The following is a 22836-nucleotide window of genomic DNA, read 5'->3' as shown; positions in this document are numbered from 1 at the left end:
TTGGGCCACACAGGTCTTGATTGCGGCTGCTCTCTCCTGAGAGAGGTGAGCTGTCATAGTCACAGAATCCAGTGTCATGCCTAGGAACTGTGAAGTCTGACTTGGTTTGAGAACACACTTCTTCCTGTTTATCACAAATCCCAACTGGCCTAGGTGTGCCTGCACAAGACTGGCCTGCTGTGCAGCTAACTCTTGCGAGTGGCAGCAAAGAAGGCAGTCGTCTAGAAAGTTGAACAAGCGCACCCCCTGCTGGCGTAATGGTGCGACTGCCGCTTCCAGACACTTTGTGAACAGAAAAGGGGATAGGGCTAGACCGAATGGGAGACGCGAAAACTGATATGCTTTCCCTCTGAATGCAAATCTGAGAAATTTCCGATGCCTTGGCACCACCTTTATGTGAAAATATGCATCCTTCAGGTCTATGGTTACAAACCAGTCGTTTGGTTTCACAAATTGAAGGAGCTGGCGGTTGGTCAGCATCCTGAATTTTCTTTTCATGAGTGATTTGTTCAGCCTCCTTAAATCTAAGATTGGCCGAAATCCCCCGCCTTTTTTCGGGACAAGAAAATACCGGCTGTAAAAGCCTGCGTTTTCTTCCCCTTGTGGCACCATCTCTATTGCCTTTTTCAACAACAAGGAGTCTATTTCCTCCTGTAGGAAAGGGACCTGACCCTCCCGAACTATTGTTTGAATCACCCCGCTGAATTTTGGTGGGGGGCGAGCAAACTGAATTGTGTAGCCCACTGAGACAGTCTTCAAAACCCAGGGTGATGCCTGTGCGCATTTGCGCCAGTTTTCCACGCATGCCTCTAGGCATGGCATGGAGTCTTTTAATTGGTCGGGGACGCTCCCGCTCATCGCCAAACCTTTTAATCTTTGATTTAGACTCAATTGGTCGGGGTTTTCCCCGCTCATGGTCAATTTGTCTATATTCGGCTTTATTCCCGCACCGTCTAAGGAGGGGGTCAAGCTCTGAGGGCAGCTTGTCACACTGTTTAGGTAAACATGGGTGAGAGAATGCTGTTTTAATATTGGATGCAGAGAGGGGGACAAAACATTTTCTGTTTGTGTGTGTGGTGCTTGTGGAAACTGACACAACGTGCTTGACATGAGCGGTGCATGTGAGCAACGGGCAGTCCTTTTTCGCTGAGGGGAAAACTCCTCCCCCCCCCCCTCTCTTCAGGACGTGATCCTCAGGTCCGCGTCCTGTTCGCACCACCACGGCGGGCAGTAGCCTGGCGCGGGACGAACGGCGCTCTCTGCTGCTGCTGCTGGGGTGCTGGCTGTGGGGCCTGTGGCTGAGGCTGGGGCGGCGGCCTAAACGGGTGTCGCTGCCATCCTCTCCTTGCCGGCATCTTAGCTGGAAGAGCTGGAGAACGGGATCCACTCCCCCGCTTCATGCCAGGAGCTGGTCCACCCGGGGGGCCCCGGGGTTCACCTCTGCTGCGTGGCATCCAGGCCATGAAAGCCTCCCGGCTTTTCTGCTCCACCTCAAATTTAGCAGTCATTGTCCCCACAGCATCACCAAACACTCCTTCAGCACTCACCGGGGCATCTAGGAGTGGGGCCTTCTCCCGTTCCGACAGCTGTGCCAGGGACAGCCACAGAGAACGCTGTGTTGCTACTGCCGCCCCCATAGCACGGCCCACTGCCTGAGATGAACAGCGCGTGAGGCGGAGAGACAGGTCAGTCGCCCTGCGCAGTTCCACCACCAACTCACTCTCAGCATCCAGCGTATTAGACAGCTCCGTGAGTAGCTTGGCCTGATATCTCTGCAGCAACGCCGCTGTGTTGATGGAGCATGCTGCTTGTCCAGCCGCCAGGTAGGACTTTTCAGCGAGAGTGGCCTGGAGTCTGGCCACTGGAGGACGGCAGGAGAGGTTTGCGGCCCAGGCGCAATGCAGGTGAAGAGGGCGACAAGTAACTCGCCACCGTATCCTCCACCTGTGGGAAGGAGAGATATCCACACTCCTTGGCCTGGTCCATATGCATGTAGGCAGCAAAGCCTGGGACTGGGGCACGGGCCGAATAGGGGTTGCTCCAGGTCTTGACTAGCTCCCTGTGCACTTCTGGAAAAAACGGGATTGGGCAGGGCGCCGGTGTTTGGGGCCCGGCGTAGTATTCCCCATCCAGCAACGACATCTCTGTGCTGGGGGGGGTGGGGAGAGGGAGGCCGAGTTTGCTAGCTGCCCTGCTAGCCACCTCGTGCAGCTGCAGACCCAGTGTCCTCGAACCTACCGGGGGAGAGGATGCCCGGGACTCTTCGACCACCTCCTCCTCATATTCACCATAATACCCCTCTGCATCACTGAAGTCCTCTGGCTGTTCCTCCGACTCCTGCCCAAATACCAGCTCTGGCAGGGGCTGGTCGTGGAAGCCACGCGGTAACTCCACCGCCTCGTGGTGCGACCTCACTCTTGCATGTGGGGCTGGTGCAGCTAGCTCCCCTGCTGCCTCGTGGCGTGAACTCCCGCCAGATGGCAAGGTGGGAGCGGGGTTGGCTGTGGCGGGCTCGCGACAGTCATGCCCCTCCATATCGTGATCTGTGCTGCCTTCGGCTGTGGGAATCTCCTCAGCCTGGGCAGCAGCTTCTCTCGCCTCTCTGCGAGTCCAGTAAGCCGAGCGCTTAGTGATTTAGCGAGTGTCAGTTCCGCACAGAATTCGCAGGTAGAACCGCCCGACAGCGCTGCCTCGGCGTGCTCTCTGCCGAGACAGACAATGCAAAATCGGTGCCGGTCCCCTTTGTCCCTGCTGTGCGGGCACTCCGGGTACAGCAGCCTCGACATCCTAGACACACCAGAGAAACAGTTAACACTCACAATCGGTCCGAATTCTAAAGAAAACTACCGAGTGAATGCTCCAGTTAGCTAATGTAGCAACCACTAGCAAGCAGAGCTAACAGAAGTAGCAAACTTGCAAGCTAGAAGCTAATAGCCAAATACAAGAAACAAAAATCAACTCGTGGCACCCAAAGCCTGTGACCAGAGAAAATCCACTCACCGGCTTGAAAGAGTTGAAGCACACGGTTGAAAACTCGAATCTGAGATAAAGTAGTTGCTTGACGGATCACTTCTATCGAAGTATTGAAAGAGGCCGAGGCTGCGTCATACCCAGCTATTTATGCCCTAAGGGCGGGCCCAGGGGATGACTGACAGCCTCTCAGCCATTCGGCGTGAGTAGAAAGTGCTTCGATTGGATCCGTGCATACGTCACGTCCCATGTGTTAGATCGCAGTCCACTGCGATAGGGAACTCTGTAGTTCCATGAGCTCCACTCACTGGTCTGGGACTGTTGCGTGTTGGATTCGTTTTAAGAAGTCGTGACATTATCCGACATATACTGTCCTTGCGGCCAACAACTCATCAAACTCTGTATCCTGTTCCATCACTTTAAACAGTCAATATAGTGTATCTACAATACAATTGCAGTGGAACACCTGCTTTGGCAATTTCCGGGAATTCCGGGAAAAGGCGCTGTAGACCACATCCTTGTCTGCGGCATCAATAGGAAGAGTTACATCGTTGCCGTAGGATCCCACTGTGAAAAGCGGCAGTGAAATTTGTCCATATATGGTCCAACATGGCTGATCTCCTGATTTTGTGCAACCTTCAAAAGGTTCTGGACACAGCGCTAGTTTCCATAGAGGAATTGATAACCGTTTTTGCACATTTTTAAAGCATGTAAAGGGCTGTGTAATTATTACTCGACCTCAAATGGTAACTTATTTCAGGACAATCGCAGAACAGCCAACTTTGTAGAATTAGCACACGTAACCTAGCCATGGTAACACAAACATATGGCAGAGATGGGTTTACTCAGAACCTTTGAGGCTAGCATAAAACCATGTGACAAGAGATCAAAGCATAACCCAACTTTGTTCTATCTATGGCTCTGACCTGTGTGTGGAGCTCTTGGAGACCCCCTGGTGGAGCTGTGTGGAACTACACAGGTCTGGTGAGAGGCGGGCAACAAACGTTTTGGATATCGTCCACAAATGTCTTTCAACAAAACTATCTTCTGTGTGCTCCCCCACCACCCCTCGTCCATTCTTCCCTCCCCCTCCCCTAGGCGGCTCCGGTGGCCACACGTGTCGGGGGGCGGCTGGGCAGACGGAGAGTCTACCCCACACTTAATTGGTGAAGCCCTTATATGGATCCACAGTGGTCAATTATCTTCTTCTTCTTCTTCTATTATCTATTCAGCATAATTAAAATTAAAAAATATATATATATCAGCATCCAATCCCCTCGTCTAATATGCATGTTCTGTTCTTCTGTATCTGCTTTCTTCCTCCCCTTTTTGTTTCCTTGAGAGTGATGTGTGCGTGTATGGGTGTGTATGTGTCGCACGCACACGCACTCATGCACACACACACACTCTCTCTCTCTCTCTCTCTCTCTCTCTCTCTCTCTCTCTCTCTCTCTCTCTCTCTCTCTCTCTCTCACACTCACACTCTCTCACACTCACACTCTATGTAACTGTGCTCCATGTGACTGCACCTTACCTCAGACCTCCACTACCAAGAACTGCTTGCACTATGTGATTTTGCACCTTACTGCACTACCTCATACACACACAACACACTATGCTGCTACTTGATCAACTGGACTAGAATGGACTATGCTGGACTGCACTGTGTGTAGTACAGCATAGCCTTGTCTTAGTATTTTTGTCTTTTACTATTATTATTATTATTGTTATGTGGTCTTCTATTCTATTCTTCCCTATATGTTAAAATGTTATATGTTAAAATTGTTATTATTACTTCAATCAGTTAACCACTTTATCACTTATTGTTACTGGTTCACCACTGGTCCATCACTTTCACTCACCAATTTTAAATGCTCAGTTATTATTTATTACTTAATCACTTTACTGTTATTGGTCCATCACTGTTACAGTCCTGTCTTGCACTTTGATGTCAGTTTGTAAATGTCAGTCCTGTGTATGTCTATGTCCTTTCATGGTGTAGACTAGAGACAGAAAAGTAATTTCAATTTCCTTGTATGACCTGCTGTGCATATGAGGACACTAACAATAAAAGTTGACTTGACTTAGAGTAGAGTAGTAGAGTAGAGTAGAGTAGAGAAACTTTATTGATCCCCAGGGGGAAATTCAGGTGTCAAGTAGCTACATAAAAACAAACACAGACACACACACATGCCAAGAGGTTCCAGATCTGGGCCAGCTCTGGCATCTCAGGCAGTCCAATCCCCAATAATGATGTCCTTCTTAGTGTCCTTCTGTATACTGTTAAACAGTTGAATGGCCCAAGGGACAAAGGACCTCCTTAGCCTGTCTGTCCTGCAGGTGAAAGCACGGAGTCTATGACTGAACAGACTCAGTTGGTTAGTGAAGGTGGCGTTAAGGGGGTGATGCTGATTGTCCATAATAGAGTCCAGTCTGCTCAGTGTTCTGCTCTCAGCTGTTGAGGTGAGTGACTGCAGCTCCATGCCCACCACTNACCCCGCCTTCCTCACCAGTCTGTCAAGGCGTGCAGCATCTCTCTTCCTAATGCGTCCACCCCAGCAAGTCACAGCGTAGAAGAGCACACTGGCCATGACAGACTGGTAGAACATAAGCAGAAGTTGGCGGCAGACATTGAAGGACCTCAGCCTTCTGAGGAAATAGAGCCTTGTGTGCATGTGTGTGAGAGAGAGATTTAGAAGAGTGCCTGTCAGGGTTTTGTTATGTGCAATAATGATCACTAGTAGACTGCATTCTATAATTTGCCCGTGTGTGTGTGTTTATTTTTCCCCTCGTCTCCTGTCAGTCTGCCCATTTCAGGTGTGAGGTAATGGGGTGGGTTATTATGACATCCCGGGGCCCTCTCTTGGCTCCTGCTGTGGTTAACAGTATTGGGAGTGTTGATGTTGGGTTTTTACATATTTATATAAAAAAAGAAAAGAAAAATGCTCTTGTGAAGGGAGGGGATTGGCTGCCCATTGTCTTTTCTCAACCAACCAAACAGAACCAACAGACTTCCATCTCATCCAATCAGATCGTCTTACCCTTCCCAGGAACTTTGTCTAATCATTCTCTAATCACCTCATCTCTGCTCATCTTTTCTTTTCTTTTTTTCTTTTGATTGTGATCTGATTTTTTTTCTTCTTTTTTGTGTTTGGTGTCTCAGAAACTTGTGTATCCCCTGTAATTTCAGTAGAGGTGGATTGTGATATTCCATAAACCCAAAGTATCGCTGTGTTTGAAGGAACAGGAGATCGACTTTCTTAGATGTTTAGAATTGACTGTGAAATTATTGACAAATGTAAAAAAAAAGTGATAATAAAGATATTTTTGCTCTTTAGTACTTTGAAAAAAATGCCTGGTGTAGTTTGTGTGTACATCGTGCATCATTGTGTCTTAATAAATAATTCTCCGTAAAACTCCAAACTTGCTCTCAAGAGGAATGATTAGACCAAGGATATGGATCACTGGAACCATGTTGTATGGTCTGAAGAGACCAAGATCAACAAATTAAACAAATTTGCTTTAGATGGTGTCAAGCATGTGTGGTGGTAAACAAGTGAGTTTGAATTTTTTTTAATGTTATCCTCTCGATAGTCAAGCATGGTAGTGGGACTGACTGACATAGTTCAGGGATGCACGGATGCGGTCAACATTGGAAATCTGAATTAGTCTACACCTAAGAACCATGCATGTCAATATGCACTGTGACTAGGCCTACTGAAGCAGATCATGATACTCTCCATAGGATTGCATTCAAATCTCACACCAATCTATTTAAGCCAGGAGCAGACTCAAAATGTAAAAATTACGGTAAAGAAAGGTTGAAAAGCACACCGATGGCCTCCCTTTTAATCCCTTTTCATTTCGGGATGAATCGAGCCAACACGGTCCCTTCTCTACCGGATTTCAATCTGGAGTGTACTCACTTTTGTGAAGAATGTTCAAACATTAATGGCTGTATTTCTTTCTGAGTGAACAAGAAATTTAAGCGGTTATATATGTTGTTAAAAGGTCACTTATTTGTGTCAAAGTGAAATTTCTTTAAAGGTACACTGTGCAGGAAATGGCCAGAAAAGGTACTGCACCTATGCTGCTCATTGAAACTGGGCTGCCTATTGCCAAATTTGATCTTTACATGGAAGTTTACTAAGTAATAAACAAATATTTTCTAGTATGGTCCAAGTAGAGTCATTTTTGCAGCTAAAAATGGCTATTTTTGGAAATTCAAAATAGCGGACCATGGAGAAGATCCCCCTTTTCATGTATGAAAAGTGCAATTTTCCCAGTCATAATGAATACTTAGAATTTGATGGTGGTGGTAAGTATTCATGAAAAATGTAACATTAGTGAATGGGCAGCATGAATTCTGGAAATAAATAACTAAGAATCTCACACAGTGTCCCTTTAATGCTCTCCCATGAAAAGAAAGATATACTTACAAATCTGAAAAAATGTGAGGGGTGTACTTGTAACGGAGGCTAACTAGAACAGAGTTGGCGTGGAACGTTGGTAAAGCTACCTCCGATAGCCTCATACAGTCTCGTGCCGTTGGGCCGAGAGACTAGTCTCTTGGCCCAGCGGTATCGTACAGTAGGCTACTGTGTCTCCCATTGCCGAACCGTTGTAGTTGACTAGGTCGCACGTTCGATCCCCGAGGGGGGTGAACAGGTGCAAGATGACCTCCGTCACAGTGGTGCCGCTGACCCGGGATGGGAGTGAGGTTTAAGGGGGAGAGTGTAACGGAGGCTAACTAGAACAGAGTTGGCGTGGAACGTTGGTGAACCTCCCTCCGATAGCCTCATACAGTCTCATGCCGTTGGGCCGAGAGACGAGTCTCTTGGCCCAGCAGTATTGTACTGTGTCTCCCATTGCCGAACCGTTGTACTTGACGAGGTCGCACGTTCGATAACCGAGGGGGGTGAACAGGTGCAAGATGACCTGCGTCACATACTGACATGACATACTGTATTCTTTGACTTTCGCAAAGCCTTTGACACGGTCAATCACAATGTCCTCATTTCCAAGCTTTCTCACTTTAATCTTTCGACACACACACACTCTGTGTCAGAGTCAAAGAAGCACATTCCACTTGTGTAATGAACACAATGGACGTGCCACAAGGATCTGTGCTGGGAACTCTGCTCTGCTCAATGCCTACCACAACACTGTAGACTAATGTGTACAGATGTGTACAGATGATACTAACCTGTCTTACTCTGAATGTCAGTCAGACAAAGGGCATGTTCTTCTTTAAAAACAAGGGGCAGACTCCAACAGCAAATATTAAAACTAGACATGAATTCATTGATATAGTTACTGAATTCACATATCTTGGTGTTACACCTAACCTCAAATTTTAGACATAGGCCTATAATATCATCACTTCCTATGGATGTAGCCATCCTACATCCTATGCATGGTCTCATCTTTTCACACATTTCATATTGCATTACCTGTTGGGGTGTTTATTTTTCACAATTGCTCTAAATAAAAGAGTGTGTGACACTGGGCGTAAACTAGGCTATAGTGCAGAAGTGGATAGAAGAGCTAAACCTCCATTATGGGCTTATATATATGGTCCCACAGCTTATGCCTGCTGGCCCATGTTCCCACACTTCTAAGAGTTTATTCAAATGTAGGCCCTATATGGCAAGGAGAAAGGCATGTTCTCTTAGTTTACTCGGAAATGTGGGAACATGGATTTGTAGAACATAGGGCGTATATTTGAATAATTTCTTTAAAATGTGGGAACATGGAGCAGCAAGAATAAGCAGTGGGACCAATGAGATTTGGGACCAACGGGATGGGACCAATGGACTGTGGGAACATAGAGCTGACCCCGGGGAACCTGCATGATAAACGGCTTATAATAATTGGTTTATTATGGTAATCTTTATGAGAAATCCGATTCGCAGAGGTAGGTTTTTAGATTTCTCAAGACATAGTATAGGCCTAGGCTACACACCTTTAACAGCTTATTACCGGGTTATTGACATTATAGAATAGCAGCCAATCACAAGCTTTGAATTCCTGGTTAGTGTCACACACTTGAGTGGAACTCATGCAACCGATAGACTGCATGTAAACAATAAACAAAACCTGATTGTTGTGGTAGGCCTAATGTAAAATCACTGTCTGCTGCTGTCAGTTATGGACCATTCATAATTCAAATATTCAAAAAGCTTTATTGTCAAACCGGCTGTTGCCATGATAGAACATTGTGTTTGAAGGGTAGGCTCTGTGTGTGTGTGTGTGTGTGTGTGTGTGTGTGTGTGTGTGTGTGTGTGTGTGTGTGTGTGTGTGTTAGAGAGAGAATCACCATATTTTTTTCTTCCATGGCCTCGCTCAAGCACTATAGTTCATGATGAAATTTTCACCTGAACACTCAGGAAATGTGAATACCCAGCCAAACACATTTTCAAAAGAGCCCCAATAGGCCAATATAAAATGACATCTAACACATATTTCACTGTTCTGATAAAAAAAAAAATGAATACCCGTTTGTGGATTTATATTGGTGAGGCTTTCTCAATTAGGTCTAGCCTACAACAGCATATGGTTCGCCATCTTGCAAAAAGAACAAGGCCTAGGCTATGGGTGCATCCCAATATGTGTCCTTGCCTCCTCCACTTGTGCTTGTCTCCTCGTCCCGCCTCCTGGCCCCTCCTCCGTGGAGAAAACTATAAAGTTTCCCAGCTGTCAGCCTCGCCACAACAACTTTTGAGGGACTGTTTTTCATTCACCATCCCAATTGCAAATGAGAAAAAGACTTTACAATTGAGCTTTTGCAAGATATTGAAATATAATGCTGTTGTCAGTGATGTCATCATGACGAGAAGCAAGTGGAGGAGGCAAGTGGAGGAGGCAAGGTCACATATTGGGATGCACCCTATGTCTAGTTCAGTGGTCACCAACCTTTTTATGCCCGAGATCCCTAATCTCTGCCTAGATATCAAGCAAGATCTACCTCTTGAAGCGTTGACAGAAATAAAAATCCAGTCAAGATGGTTTCATGCTGAGGCTTTCAATTTAGCCTTATTTTAGTTTAATAAGATTATGATCAATACATACTTATTAGTAACTAGTAATTGTATTGCTACGGGAGTCAATGTCATGGCGATGATGACTGAACAGTCATGTAGGCTACTGTTTAGGCCCGAATATAAGACAAGCCTGAATAAGATCTGGTGACGCCAGTTTTTGGCCCAGCCCTTTCTGAGATATGAGCTATTCTAATGGGGGCAAATTTTGTTTACATTTTTAAAAAAATGAGCATAGGGCTATTCCAAATATTTTCCCAAAATGTATCGCTGTTTGCTAGCTGTCTGCTGATGTTGCATAACCTTTTGGATGTTTTTGGGAATAAATAAAAATGTTTTTTGAAATGTAAACAAAAGTTGCCCCCATTACAACACGAAAGGTCTGCATGGGTTGAACGTAACGTCCTTAGGTCTTCTACGAAAAATCCCCAGGTACCGCACGAAACGCCCCATGCCTTCTACGAATGGTCCAACGTTTTGTTCGAATGGTCCCCTCTCAACAATTCATTAGACGAATCGTCTCGAATTCGAATAGCTCATATCTCGGAAAGGGCTGAGCCAAAAAAGGCAGCGTCACCGTGTACTGACAAGTCAAGGGTAGCGTGAGCAATACAACAGCACATTGAAATTGGCAGGAGGGCAAAACACTGATAGGGCCCCCCATACAGCCTGCCTAGGTCACTGTTGGGCCCCACTATCAATACGGGAGGGCCCAGGGGCAAATGCCCTGCTCACCCCTCCTATAGCTCCGCCCCTGATTGGCTTTCCCCCCAAAGTTATCCCATAAAAGGGGCGTAATTGTCATAGCAGGTAAGTCTTTCACTCATAGAGGTAGAAAATAACACTAGAGAGGACACAGCAATTTGCGACAGCACTGGGAAATGGCAGCTGGAGCTTCCCAACTTCCGTAGGTAGTGTAGGCAATGCAAGTCAATGGAGAACACGCCCACCCCTGTCAAGAAATTGACTAAAACTGTGTAAATATGAAGTAACACTTTAATCAAAGACCAGATTTGAAATGTCAGTTTAAATATCTACTTAAATCATATGAGTCGATAAAATACATTTAAAAATCAAATAATATATTTTATGAACAAAGTTAGCAACACAGTTCAAATATTGTCCTTGTATAGTGTGTTGATGGACATTTTCACATGATTAAGCCATTTTTGACAGAGGTGAGCCTCGTTCTCCGTTAATTTCCATTTCTCTGATCTACCTACAGATAATGGCTGCTACAGATTGCCGTAAAAAGGGGGGCGGGGTCCTCTCTAGTGTTATTTTCTACCTCTATGCTTTCACTTCTCACATTCTGTGCAGTCCTAGCATACCACTATTCCAAGGTCCTTCAAGTCTATATTCATCATGCACCCCCTTCCCTGACAATATTGACCTGCTCCTGATAGGGGCTAACAAAACAGGGAAATTTGTAAGCTTTCTTTGTTTACCAAGTGTTGTTCATATTTCACATGGTCAGTGTTATGTACATGTTGGCTATTGCAGTAGATATTGAATGCAAAAACTACTTTACGTTTTATGCACAGACCTTTTCAAATGATGATTAATGGCAGAGATATTGTTAAGTCAAGCCTCCATAAACCTGCTTGGACTCAAGGTAGACTGATATTATTATTATTATTGTTATTTTTTAAGTACGACATGCTTGGTTGGTACATTTAATTTTATTATAAACAGAGCATTCTCAAAATATAATACACGCCATTGCAGATGTGACACCAAAAGTTGCCGAGATGCAGCAGGTCTTCCCATGATTACTTTTTTTTGCTTTCATTATAAGCCACATGCTGATAACAAGAGGGAGTATTTGATGGTTCCCATCGCTGGTTTGGCAAAACAGCAACTCAGAAGCAGGTACAGTTCATGAAATCGTCCAGGTTTTATTAGACCAACAGCACAGCGTTGATACAGCCATCGTTCTCAGGATTGTTTGTTACCTGGGCATATTTACCTGAAACACAAAATCATAGAGTTTGTGTGACTTTTGAGACCACTTCAAAAACAACATTACTCAACATTTTTGAGGTTAACGCATCAGCATCTTACATAACTAGATTGTTCATTGACGACAGTGTGAATGAAAGCTCTTTCTTGGCCCTCTAGTGGTCTACAGGGGAAAACAATAATTTGGACAAGTCTCAACATGTGCTGTACAGACCATGGCGACAGGGGCAGTGGTGTAATGGTGCATTCACACCAACGGCGTGGACGTCCACAGTACGTCCACTTCACGTGTCCGTTATCAGTCCGAAACGGTTAGAATGCATGAAACAAATCATGCCTTGCACACAGGAACGCGGTGTAAGCGTGGCGCATGTCCGTCCCGACCGGACATGTCCGCGTTGCACCTTGAAAATAGAACTCGAATCTATTTTCCTGCGCGGACGTCCGCGTTCAATGCGCGGCTCCCATTGAAAATGAATAGCTGCTGCCCGCAGATAGAACATGGACGTTGACTGCAGTGTGAAAGGCAGCCCGTGAACCTCTCGGACTCGCACTGCTCACTGAGACGTTAAGGAAACGTGTAGGGATGCACCGCACCCGATACTGCTCATTATACTCGTACTCGTACTCGTCAAGCACTTGCCGATACCAGTAACGATACTGCTATTACACAAAACAATGCTAAATCTTGTCACATTCTGTGGACTTGAAAGCAGCATGGAAAAGTGCCAACTCGTACATTTACTAACATTTAAATCTACATGGAAATGGACAATAAAAATATCACAGGTGGAAAAAAAACAAGGCCATGCATTTATTTTCATTTTATTTTGGTGGTAAAAGGTATCGGTATCGGCAACTACACACATTATTAATGTACTCGTACTTGTATCGGTTTTCAAAAAAGTGGTATCGGTGCATCCCTAGAAATGTGTCGTCTGTACCGTAAAACAGGGCCTGAGCGCTGTGTATTTGGTTGGAGGGGGGACACACCGGCAGTTTTTGTTCACATGGACTTACCCCAGATGACCTTTCCGCCTTGTGTGACGAGACCCAGTTCGCTGACGTTGACTTCGACGACTGTTCCCTTGGTGATGACACCTAGTGTTGTGTACAGGGGCGAGGAGGGGTTCTTCTTCACGCCCAGGATGGGCAGGCAGAATGTGGCCTTTAGCTCTGGGTGCGTCACATGAGCCTTTTTAAATCGGAGACCCTGTATGGGGCGGGGGAAGGAATATCACAAATCATACTTTAGTTTGTTAATTGACGTTTGTGCATGAAACAACAAGTGTATATAATGCAATACTGAAGGCTCAAAATGAACCCAATAAAACCGGGAAAAACATCTGCATGTATTTACCTTTAATACGAACTACAACATCTATGCACATTTGCCTTTTAGAGCGTTGACAGTTCTGTTACATTTTTCAGACCTGTTAGGTCCGTTAGAAGTCTCAATAACTTTAGTTTTCTATACAACTTTTTGATTGTCTATCAGAGAAAAGAGCGGTCGTCAAATTTTTTAAATAAATTAATAAAGAATTAATTTTTTATAAGTCTGTGTACCATAGGGCGAATGAAGCGCTCGTATTTGGGGGGTTTACGTGTGAAGCCGTCTCCTACGAAGCAGACTTTGGTGACCATGCGCTTCCAGGCCTTCTTCTGCCTCTTGCCCGTACGCACCACCTTCAGCACCTCCGTCTCCCCTTGGGCCCGCACCTTTGGCAGCGGCACCTCCCATTTACCCTGAAAACACACAACAAGAACAACAACACGTTTCCATTACTGTCATTCATAAATGATGAATTTCACCTGAAGAGGGTCGGATGACCGAAACGTATTAAAATTAACTTTCTGGTGGAATGGACAGTGTGAGGGATCTTTCTTACACATCATTCAATGTTCAAGACTTAAGATTCTTTTATTGGTTTCAAAGGAAATCCATCAATTATTTTTTTTCCTGGACTGTATGAGCAGACTCCTTAAAGTTTGCTTGGTGAAAGCCCTTTTAGTTCAGAGCAAGTCAATCTGTTGATTTGAGGAATTTTCTTGTACTGTTAAATTTCATAACTCCAACAAGATTGTATAGTGTACTACTACACTAACATATTCAGGACACTTCTCATGATACAAAAGCCCGGGCCAAAGACCAGTAATAATTCAACACAGTAATTCACACAGTATTTTCAAAGAGGTAAGAAGCTTAAGTAATCACTGGACTGGATTTCAAAGCGAATACTCACGGCTTTCTCCTTCCTCTTCTGTTTGATCATGTTTGAGAGGACCTTGGCCCGTGACTGACCCTCTCTGTCCAGCAGGTACGCTGGCACGGCTCCCTCTGGTGTCTTCTCATCATCTTTCTGTTTGCTCTTTCTCTGTTCATGCATCTTCAGGCTATATGAAACAAACAACCACAAACAAATAAGTATTATGTTTACCACCAATACATAAAAGAGCGAATGACGCATTATTTAGGTGTACAGTAAATTGCGATATAATCATAAAAACCAGCTGAAGACCATACAAGATATGCATATGGGGAATGAATGACTGCTCTTTTCATCTCAAGTTTTCTGTAAGTTATCAAAACAATTATTAACATCAAAGTGTCTCTTAGCAGCTATTACACCTGATCAGCTCATCTCCGGCAGCTGTAACTGTGCTGATCATTCCTTCACATCAGGCCATATGCCCATGGGGACCCAGGTTCAAATCTGGCCTGGGTCATTTCTCAACGCTACCCCATCTCTCTTTATCTCTCTCATTTCCTGCCACTCTTTCACTGTGATGTCTATAATGGGCATAAAAAGCCCTAAAATATCTTATATAAAAAAAGTTCCTCACGTCTTCTTCATCTGGATCTTCTCGGCATGTCGTTGTTTGTGGTAGAGTTTGGCCTTGAGGCCGATCAGCTTGCGTGCCTTGTGTGAGCGCTCGTGCGCCTCACGGCTCTCCTTCTTCCTCTTTTTCTCATGGTGGTCCAGGCGGTAGCCGTGTCGCTTACGGTGCAACTCAATGTGCTCGTTCTGAGGCTGGAAACAAGAGGGGGAAATAAACCACGTCAGCTGTTTATCTCTGGCTTCATCTTGAAAAATCTTTAATAGTGGTACATCTAGAAAGAAATGATTTATATTTCACTCCAGGGGGATAGATGCTATTTGACTAAACAGTACAAGGTGACGTGGTCTACAATTGAGATAATGCTTCAGGTAAACATTACCAGCTGCCATAGCAGTCTAACTTGTTACCCAAAACGTTGATACGTGGGAGAGTTTGATGCCTTTTTATAATTTGCCACTGATGACATGGAAAAGATACCAATGCAAACAGCCGTCTGCTTACAGTGTCAAGTGGATTACATAACACGGTTCAACACACAATGAGTACAACTAATTTTGATCATTTGAATTTTGATGTTTTGAAAATAACATTAATCTTATTGGCATGATGTTTTACAATACCTTTATTTACATGTTGTAAATAAATCATATTATTTTGTTTGGGCTACATGAAGTTACCTCCAATTGTATGTAATCCTGTATGGTTCTACAGTACATACAAGCACAGGCATAAGAATCATGATACATTGCGAAAGATTTGACAGTAACAAAGTTACGTTCAGTGGGGTATTGTTAAATGATACAAATACGTTACATTGTAAGAACTAACATCCTTGACGTCAACGTATCTTTTTGTTTACTTGTGCTTGATGTAAACTCAGATGATTGATCTTAACTTACATCTAAAATAAATTACAGGCGTTTACACCAGAACTAACAGACTGTTCTATTATATTAACTCTTCAGTACAGGCAAGAACAAGAAGATTCACAGTCTGATGTTCCTCCGTCTGCATACAGGTATACTCCACTCGCATATGCCACCACGTTTTGTTTGTTAGCATGATTTGCTAGCTTTCTTAAACGGTGTTTACGATGGGATATAGAGAGTTTGTTTACACTTACCATGTTTAATCTTGATGTTCACGTATTCCAACGAAAGATGTAAGTCTTTTGATGTTAAAAAGACGAGTTGGAAGAGTTTATTTTAATACTTGTTTTACAGGCTCGGTGTCAGATGTTTCTCCACCGGATGCCCAAACTTAAGAGGAAGTGTTCATGTTTAACACGTCCGTCTGAATATTTTGCACATTTTCTGTTTAACAGTCTAAAACCTAATACGCGACATTTAGCATGTATATATATATATATATATATATATATATATATATATATATATATATATATATATATATATATATATATATATTATCTTTTACGTCCGTGTAAAATGTTATGTGACAAGAAATTGTGTATTACCCCCAAAAGACAATATATAGCCGAAATCCACTACTCTAGTGGAACTATCATGCTAAACGTTCGGCAGTCGGATGTATTTGACCGACGTACAGACCCAGACATGTCTGAAAAACTTGCCATGAAAAAGCCTGGGACGCCTTCTAAAGAGGTTTGTGTACTGTTTTGTTTTGTGTTGCCAACGACACAACAATAAAGGGAAGAAATAAATCACTGTTCTGTATGCAGACTAAATTTGGTAAATGTTGAACGTTAGGGAAATTGTTGACAGACTGAGATTGTCCCTCACGCCTCCGACGTAAACACGTTGTTGGATACAACAGTCCGACTCCATTTCTTCTTTGAAGCTATTACATTACATTACCGTCTTGTAAAATCACATCTCTTAATGTCTCTCTTACAAAAACTTTATTTTGTTTTCGACAGGGTCAAGAAAGAGTCGACTGGAAGAAATGGAAATCAGAACGTGAGTGTACTTTGGTGGGTTGTTAACTACTTCTGATTTATTGACATTGTATTGGTACCAATGACTGGTGGTCCATGTATGTAGGGAAGGAGCAGCAGCGCAGGCGGAAGGAGGAAAAACTGATAACGCAGCTAGAGAAGCAGAAGATGAAAGAGTTGGAGGAAAAAAAGACTCAAGCAGCAGACGAGGAGCAGAGTAATGGTAAGCTGTTAATCTTTCACATTTTACATTAGCTGATAATATGATTATTATGTCGAAATAGTCTACATATTCTGGCCTGTTTTTTTGTAAAGGAAGATGGTGATTTCAGGCCTCTGTCCTCTGACATACTGTTGTCTGTTGCTATTGTCAGGTCGCTCATATACGCTGAGCATAGCACTACCAGGATCTGTTTTGGACAATGCACAGTCACCTGAGCTGCGAACATATTTAGCAGGGCAGATTGCGCGCGCCTGCACTGTCTTCTGTGTCGATGAAGTAGTTGTGTTCGATGAACATGGGGAAGAAGCAAAGTAAGTGTCAGCCTTTTGTCTGACTAGGACATAAACTGTTTTAAAGGACTTTCACATCTCTCAAAATTGCTGTACCATAGCTTGCAGACTGGACTTGTTCCTAAAATGTGTTATTTATGACTTGTCACTTGTATTCATTATTGTGTTTAATGAATGCCTTTTATTTAAGAAACACGGAAGGAGAGTACAAGGGGGTTGGGAAGAAGGGGAAAGCGTGCGTCCAACTGGCACGCATTCTTCAGTATTTGGAGTGTCCGCAGTAAGTATGGTTGTCTCTGAATTCCACTTGTGAACACTTAAGTGAAACATGCCCCTTAAATTGGGTTTGTTTTCCATTTACCCTAAAATTCTGTTGCTTCCACTTTTGCAGGTACTTGAGGAAAGCGTTTTTCCCCAAGCATCAGGATCTACAGTTTGCAGGTAGGACACCCTTTTCACTTTGCTCTACAGTAGTGTTTCTCAACGGAGGTTCCCCAGGGGGCGTTGTTGGGCTCTAGGGCACTGTTTCCCAACCTTTTTTGTCCTGCATACCCCCTAAGCCATTTTGTCATGTGATGAGTACCCCCTCGCCCTCACATATGACATGTGTCCTCTATCCCAATGTGACTACACTCAATATATTTGCTATTATTACACGTACCCCTGGTTGGGAAACACTGCTCTAGGGGGCGTTGAGAAAGATACAACTGAGAGGGGGCAGTGCTTAGTTGCCATTGGGGGGCATTAGTCGATTTAATTTTTTAATACTAAGGGGGGCATTGTCAGTCTTACCATGATGTCAAGGGGATGTTGGGAGGCTTGAGATGAGGCCAAGGGGGCGTTTCTTCAAAAAAAGGTTGAGAACCACTGCTCTACAGTCACTACCTACTGAAGTGAAACCCAAACTGAGAAGCTCCAATTCCCATTGTCATTTTGCCACAGCACTCCACAGCACACAAGTGCACACTGTACACATTAAATAGCATGTACTTTGTATGCCACAACCAAGTAAGGGGGCAGCCCCCAATGGTGCCTGAAAGGCAGCAGGAGTACCATGCTCAGGGTACCTCAGTCATGGAAGAGGATGGCGGAGAGCACTGGTTAATTACTCCCCCCACCAACCTGGCAGGTCAGGAGTCGAACCGGCAACCTCTGGGCCACAAGTCTGACACCCCCTTACCCATGAATGCACTACTGTGTGTTGGGACTGAATTGATTTTAAGGGGAAAATAATAATAATAAAAAATAGATTTAAATATTACGATTTCAACTTCATTAGAAAAATGTAAAGTGTGTGAGTGACTTTGTGTTCGTCTGATGGCAGGCCTTCTGAACCCCTTGGATAGTCCCCATCACATGCGTATGGATGAGGAGGCAGACTTCCGGGAAGGACTGGTCCTTGACAGGCCGTGCAAGGCAGATAAGGGCTCCTACGTGGACTGTGGCATGAGAAAAGTGAGTGCTTTCATAACACAATTTCAACCCTGGTGCATTGTCACAGTCATAAAAAACAGATTTGGTGCTTTGTTACATACAGTGGTGGCCAAAAGTATTGGCACCCCTTCAATTCTGTCAGAAAATGATTGCAATGCAACCACAAATGCTTTGTTATTAATATCTTCATTTGTTTGTCTTGCAATGAAAAAACACAAAAGATAATGAAAAAAAGTCAAATGAATGACCATTTTACACAAAACTCCAAAAATGGGCCGGACAGAAGTATTGACACCCTCAGCCTAATACTTGGTAGCACAACCTTTAGACAAAACAACTGAGAACAACCACTTCTGGTAACCATCAATGAGTTTCCTACAACGCTCTGCTGGAATTTTAGACCATCCTTGAGGTGATTTGAAGGGTGTGTTCTCCACATTGCCATTTTGAGATCTCTCCATAGGTTTTCTAAAGGATTCAGGGGTGGACTCCTACATTATGCTGCAAAATTTGTTGATAGTCTTCAGACTTCATAATTCCATGCACACGGTCAAGCAGTCCAGTGCCAGAGGCAGCAAAGCAACCTCAAAACAACAGGGAAACTCTGCCATATTTGACTTTAGGGACTGTGTTCTTTTCTTTGAAGGCCTCATTTTTTCCTGCTAACTCAAATGAATAGAGGAAAAATAAATGAGGCCTTCATGTGGAGAACACACCCTTCAAATCACCTCAAGGATGGTCTAAAAATCCAGCAGAGCGTTGTAGGAAACTCATTGATGGTTACCAGAAGTGGTTGTTCTAAGTTATTTTGTCTAAAGGTTGTGCTACCAAGTATTAGGCTGAGGGTGTTAATACTTCTGTCCGGCCCATTTTTGGAGTTTTGTGTAAAATGGTCATTCAATTGACTTTTTTTTCATTATCTTTTGTGTTTTTTCATTGCAAGACAAACAAATGAAGATATTAATAACAAAGCATTTGTGATTGCAATCATTTTCTGGAAGATAATGAGTATTATCTGACAGAATTGAAGGGTGCCAATACTTTTGGCCAGCACTGTACCACTCAAAAAGAAGCTTTTTTGCCTGATGTGTGTTTCTGGTGTAACGTAGGAGGTTCGGATTGACAAACAGCTGAAGCCAGGACTAAGGGTTACAGTGAAACTCGACAAGAATCAAGACTCTGGTAAGTGATACAAACATTAGATATGAATGATACAGCTGAACATTTGTATGGGTCTTTACTTTCCATTTTGTCATGCTGCACTGTTGCGTGTGTGTGTGTGTGTGTGTGTGTGTGTGTGTGTGTGTGTGTGTGTGTGTGTGTGTGTGTGTGTGTGCGTGTGTGTGTGTGTGTGTGTGTGTGTGTGTGTGTGTGTGTGTGTGTGTGTGTGTGTGTGTGTGTGTGTAAATACAGTATCTAATGTGTGTGTTTGTCTGTCTACATGTGTGTTTGTGTGTCCAAAGTACTGAACCAAAGATATTTAGGTGTACTTTCACCTCTTCTCTCATGCATGTCTCTATGTGTCTCTCTCCATCCCTCCCTCCCTCTCTTTCTTTCATTCTCCCTCTCTCCCTCTCTCTTTGTGTTTTGAAGGTTGTAAGCGGTATAGAGGTGTGGTGGTGGCTCCTCATGTACCACGTACAGAAAAAGGGTTGTATTGGGGTTACCAAGTTCGACTCGCTTCCTCTCTTAGTAAGTTCCTATGGTGTTTGGAAAATGAATGTTCATTTATACACATATTGCACATAATTGATGAACATAATTTATTTTTCTTTCCATCAGATATAGCCGCATGTTTTCTATTCTTTTATAATATGTAAATTGATGTCCTGTCTCAGGTGCTGTATTCACCGAATGCCCTTTTAAAGATGGCTATGATGTCACCGTTGGAACGTCTGAGAGAGGCAGAAATGCAGACGACGTTACAGTATCCCCATTCAGGTGATTTTTTACTTAATATGAGGTGGAAACCTAACCTTGTTCCCTTGTTCCCTCTGTCAATCATTCATTTATCCATGGGTCATTGATGTTTTAGTAGCAGAAGTGCAACCACACCTAATGGCACTAATGAATAAATTAAATTGTTAATGTTTTTCCTGGATTACATACAAAAATTCATTCCATGTAAACGAAATGCGTTGTAGAACTGATACATACACACAGGAGTGACATTAAATGTGGATGCGCCACACTGAGAGATTCCTTAGCACTGCTTCTTTTATAGTGCCTCCTGTCCTGTTTCTTAAATGCTCTCTGTCTGCCCTCCTCTCTCTCCCACTTAAGCCACATGCTGGTGGTCTTTGGTGGTTTGGCAGGTCTGGAAGCCAGTGTGGATGCTGATAACGACCTGGAAATCTCTGACCCGAGCTCTCTGTTTCACCTCTACCTCAACACCTGTCCCACACAGGGAAGTCGCACCATACGAACTGAGGTGAGTGAGGGAGGAGGGGAAGGAGAGATGGGTTATGCTTAATGTTGTTGAGCTTTTTTACAGTGTACACACATTTAATGTTATGACCGTGATGTAGTTACTATGAAAGTTTTAGATATCGTGCAGTCATGGTGGCAATGTCTTCTGTGTGCCTGGTTAGTATAAGGGTTTTACAATGGCCTTCACTAGCACACATAAGCACATCTGGTTCCATTATTATGTGCATATTTTGTTTTTATTTGCAGACATGTAGTGGGTAATATAAAACTTTATTTATCAGATGTTTATTTATACTTTCAACACGGTTATTCTCCTGAGTAATTTACTTTGAATTCTTTTCATACTTTACAATGATGTTTCACAATGTATTTTGATAGTGTCTTTCTCCTCTGATATTGGGCTGTTTTTGCCTTTTTGTCATTACAGGAGGCCATCTTGATCTCGCTGTCCATATTAAGACAGAAAATTGCTACAGTCTTTCCAAGCTCCTCTGAATAATTATATCAAATGGATTCCACTATCTGTTTTTTCCAGCCACATATTATGTCATGGACCAATGTCTTAAAAAATAAAAGCTTAATAATTATTTCTTACATCATCAGTAATCCTTTTTGAGATTATTTGGATGTGTGTGTTTCGAGATCGTTTTTATTTTACTATGTGAAAAACCTGTAAAAAGCCAAATGTACTGTTAGAAGCCAGCTACTGTAGTGTACATTAGTACTGTACTGTACTGTAGTGTAGTGTACATCTGTAGTGTACATGTAGTGCACATTCCGTTCAGCACTGCGGCGCACTTTCGCTTCCGACATAATTCGGACCTCAAAAACCCAATTTCACCCAAATATTGCATTGATAGTCAATGGGCGGCGCCGACAAAATAGAACTCGTCTCTAATTGCTATCCGACATCGGTGAATGTCCGCGGACATCGGCACCAGTGTGCGTTGTTCTATTGAAAACAATGAAATCGAACTTTTGCCCAGCAGTGCTCAGCACTTTGTCGGAGCCGGTGTGCGGAAGCCCTTACACTGAAAGATTTTATTATTAGACCGCATTTGCCTCGTAAGCCACCTCCATATGAACACTGAGTATTTATGGAGCTATTTCTTTCTTCCTTGAATGTTTTTAGAATGATTTTAAACGTGTTCTCTAGGTCTGCTGTCCCATTTAAAAGAAGGACATTGTTAATGTCAGCACATGCGATTGGGAATTGGGGGAATTTGAAATGGGGTTATACTTTTTGAGGTTATAAGCTTTGGGTCACGTTGACATGGCTCTGAGGGGCACTTGTTACAATTCCCCAAATAAATCTGTCAACATGTCGCTGTCTGTTTCCTCGCAGGCGACGTGTATAGTGTTTAGCGGATAATCATGTCATCATCTATCTCCTCAAATGAAGTACTTTTGCACCTGTTGGTAGTGGGTGTCAGAATACCAGACAGACAAGTTCAGAACGGCAGAACAACAGGGAGTGGGGGAGTGGTCACTGCGTTTCTGTATTTGCTTTGAGTGGTTTGGGTAACAAAATCACCAGGAGCCTGTTCAGTAGTAAATCAGGTTCTTCTATTAGATGATTTACCTCTTAACTTAACCTGGTTTACTCCTGTACCAGCTTCTTAGTGTAGGCTCCTGGTGATTTTGTTACCCAAACCACTCAAGGCAAATACAGACCTCTCTGCATTTACATGGCAGTTTTATGTCAATAGTAAAATAAACATGGCATTT

At 43.5% G+C, this 22836-nt stretch overlaps 2 protein-coding genes across 2 annotated transcripts; one reads left to right on the top strand and one right to left on the bottom strand.

Annotated features, from left to right (window-relative positions):
* Positions 1 to 11883: 11883 nt before the first annotated feature.
* On the bottom strand, positions 11884 to 16099 carry nsa2 (NSA2 ribosome biogenesis homolog (S. cerevisiae)). The gene is made up of 6 exons (XM_063210069.1): positions 15937 to 16099; positions 14817 to 15004; positions 14216 to 14366; positions 13539 to 13718; positions 12993 to 13185; positions 11884 to 11979 (listed from the first exon to the last, which is right to left on the bottom strand). The coding sequence occupies exons 1-6, from the start codon at positions 15937 to 15939 to the stop codon at positions 11912 to 11914; spliced, it is 783 nt and encodes a 260-aa protein (XP_063066139.1). The 5' UTR covers positions 15940 to 16099; the 3' UTR covers positions 11884 to 11911.
* Positions 16100 to 16336: 237 nt separating this feature from the next.
* Positions 16337 to 21702, top strand: spout1 (SPOUT domain containing methyltransferase 1). Its single transcript, XM_063210067.1, has 12 exons — positions 16337 to 16438; positions 16714 to 16753; positions 16838 to 16954; positions 17106 to 17265; positions 17435 to 17524; positions 17636 to 17685; positions 18569 to 18699; positions 19788 to 19860; positions 20272 to 20370; positions 20517 to 20619; positions 20962 to 21109; positions 21536 to 21702. The coding sequence occupies exons 1-12, from the start codon at positions 16340 to 16342 to the stop codon at positions 21605 to 21607; spliced, it is 1182 nt and encodes a 393-aa protein (XP_063066137.1). The 5' UTR covers positions 16337 to 16339; the 3' UTR covers positions 21608 to 21702.
* Positions 21703 to 22836: the final 1134 nt, after the last annotated feature.

This window comes from Engraulis encrasicolus, chromosome 11 (genome assembly GCF_034702125.1).
Source record: "Engraulis encrasicolus isolate BLACKSEA-1 chromosome 11, IST_EnEncr_1.0, whole genome shotgun sequence".
Classification (NCBI taxonomy): Eukaryota; Metazoa; Chordata; class Actinopteri; order Clupeiformes; family Engraulidae; genus Engraulis; species Engraulis encrasicolus.
This window is presented reverse-complemented; position numbering and strand designations above follow the sequence as displayed.

What these genes read in the sequence shown, in the direction of transcription:
- spout1 (XM_063210067.1), top strand. Translation starts at nt 16,340, where the DNA reads ATGCTAAACGTTCGGCAGTCGGATGTATTTGACCGACGTACAGACCCA. An exon ending in GAAGAAATGGAAATCAGAAC is followed by an intron (nt 16,754 to 16,837) that starts GTGAGTGTACTT and finishes CCATGTATGTAG; the next exon opens with GGAAGGAGCAGCAGCGCAGG. An exon ending in CGACAAGAATCAAGACTCTG is followed by an intron (nt 19,861 to 20,271) that starts GTAAGTGATACA and finishes TGTGTTTTGAAG; the next exon opens with GTTGTAAGCGGTATAGAGGT.
- nsa2 (XM_063210069.1), bottom strand. An exon ending in AAGATCCAGATGAAGAAGAC is followed by an intron (nt 14,367 to 14,816) that starts GTGAGGAACTTT and finishes TGTTTCATATAG; the next exon opens with CCTGAAGATGCATGAACAGA. An exon ending in AGAAGAGGAAGGAGAAAGCC is followed by an intron (nt 13,719 to 14,215) that starts GTGAGTATTCGC and finishes GTGTGTTTTCAG; the next exon opens with GGTAAATGGGAGGTGCCGCT.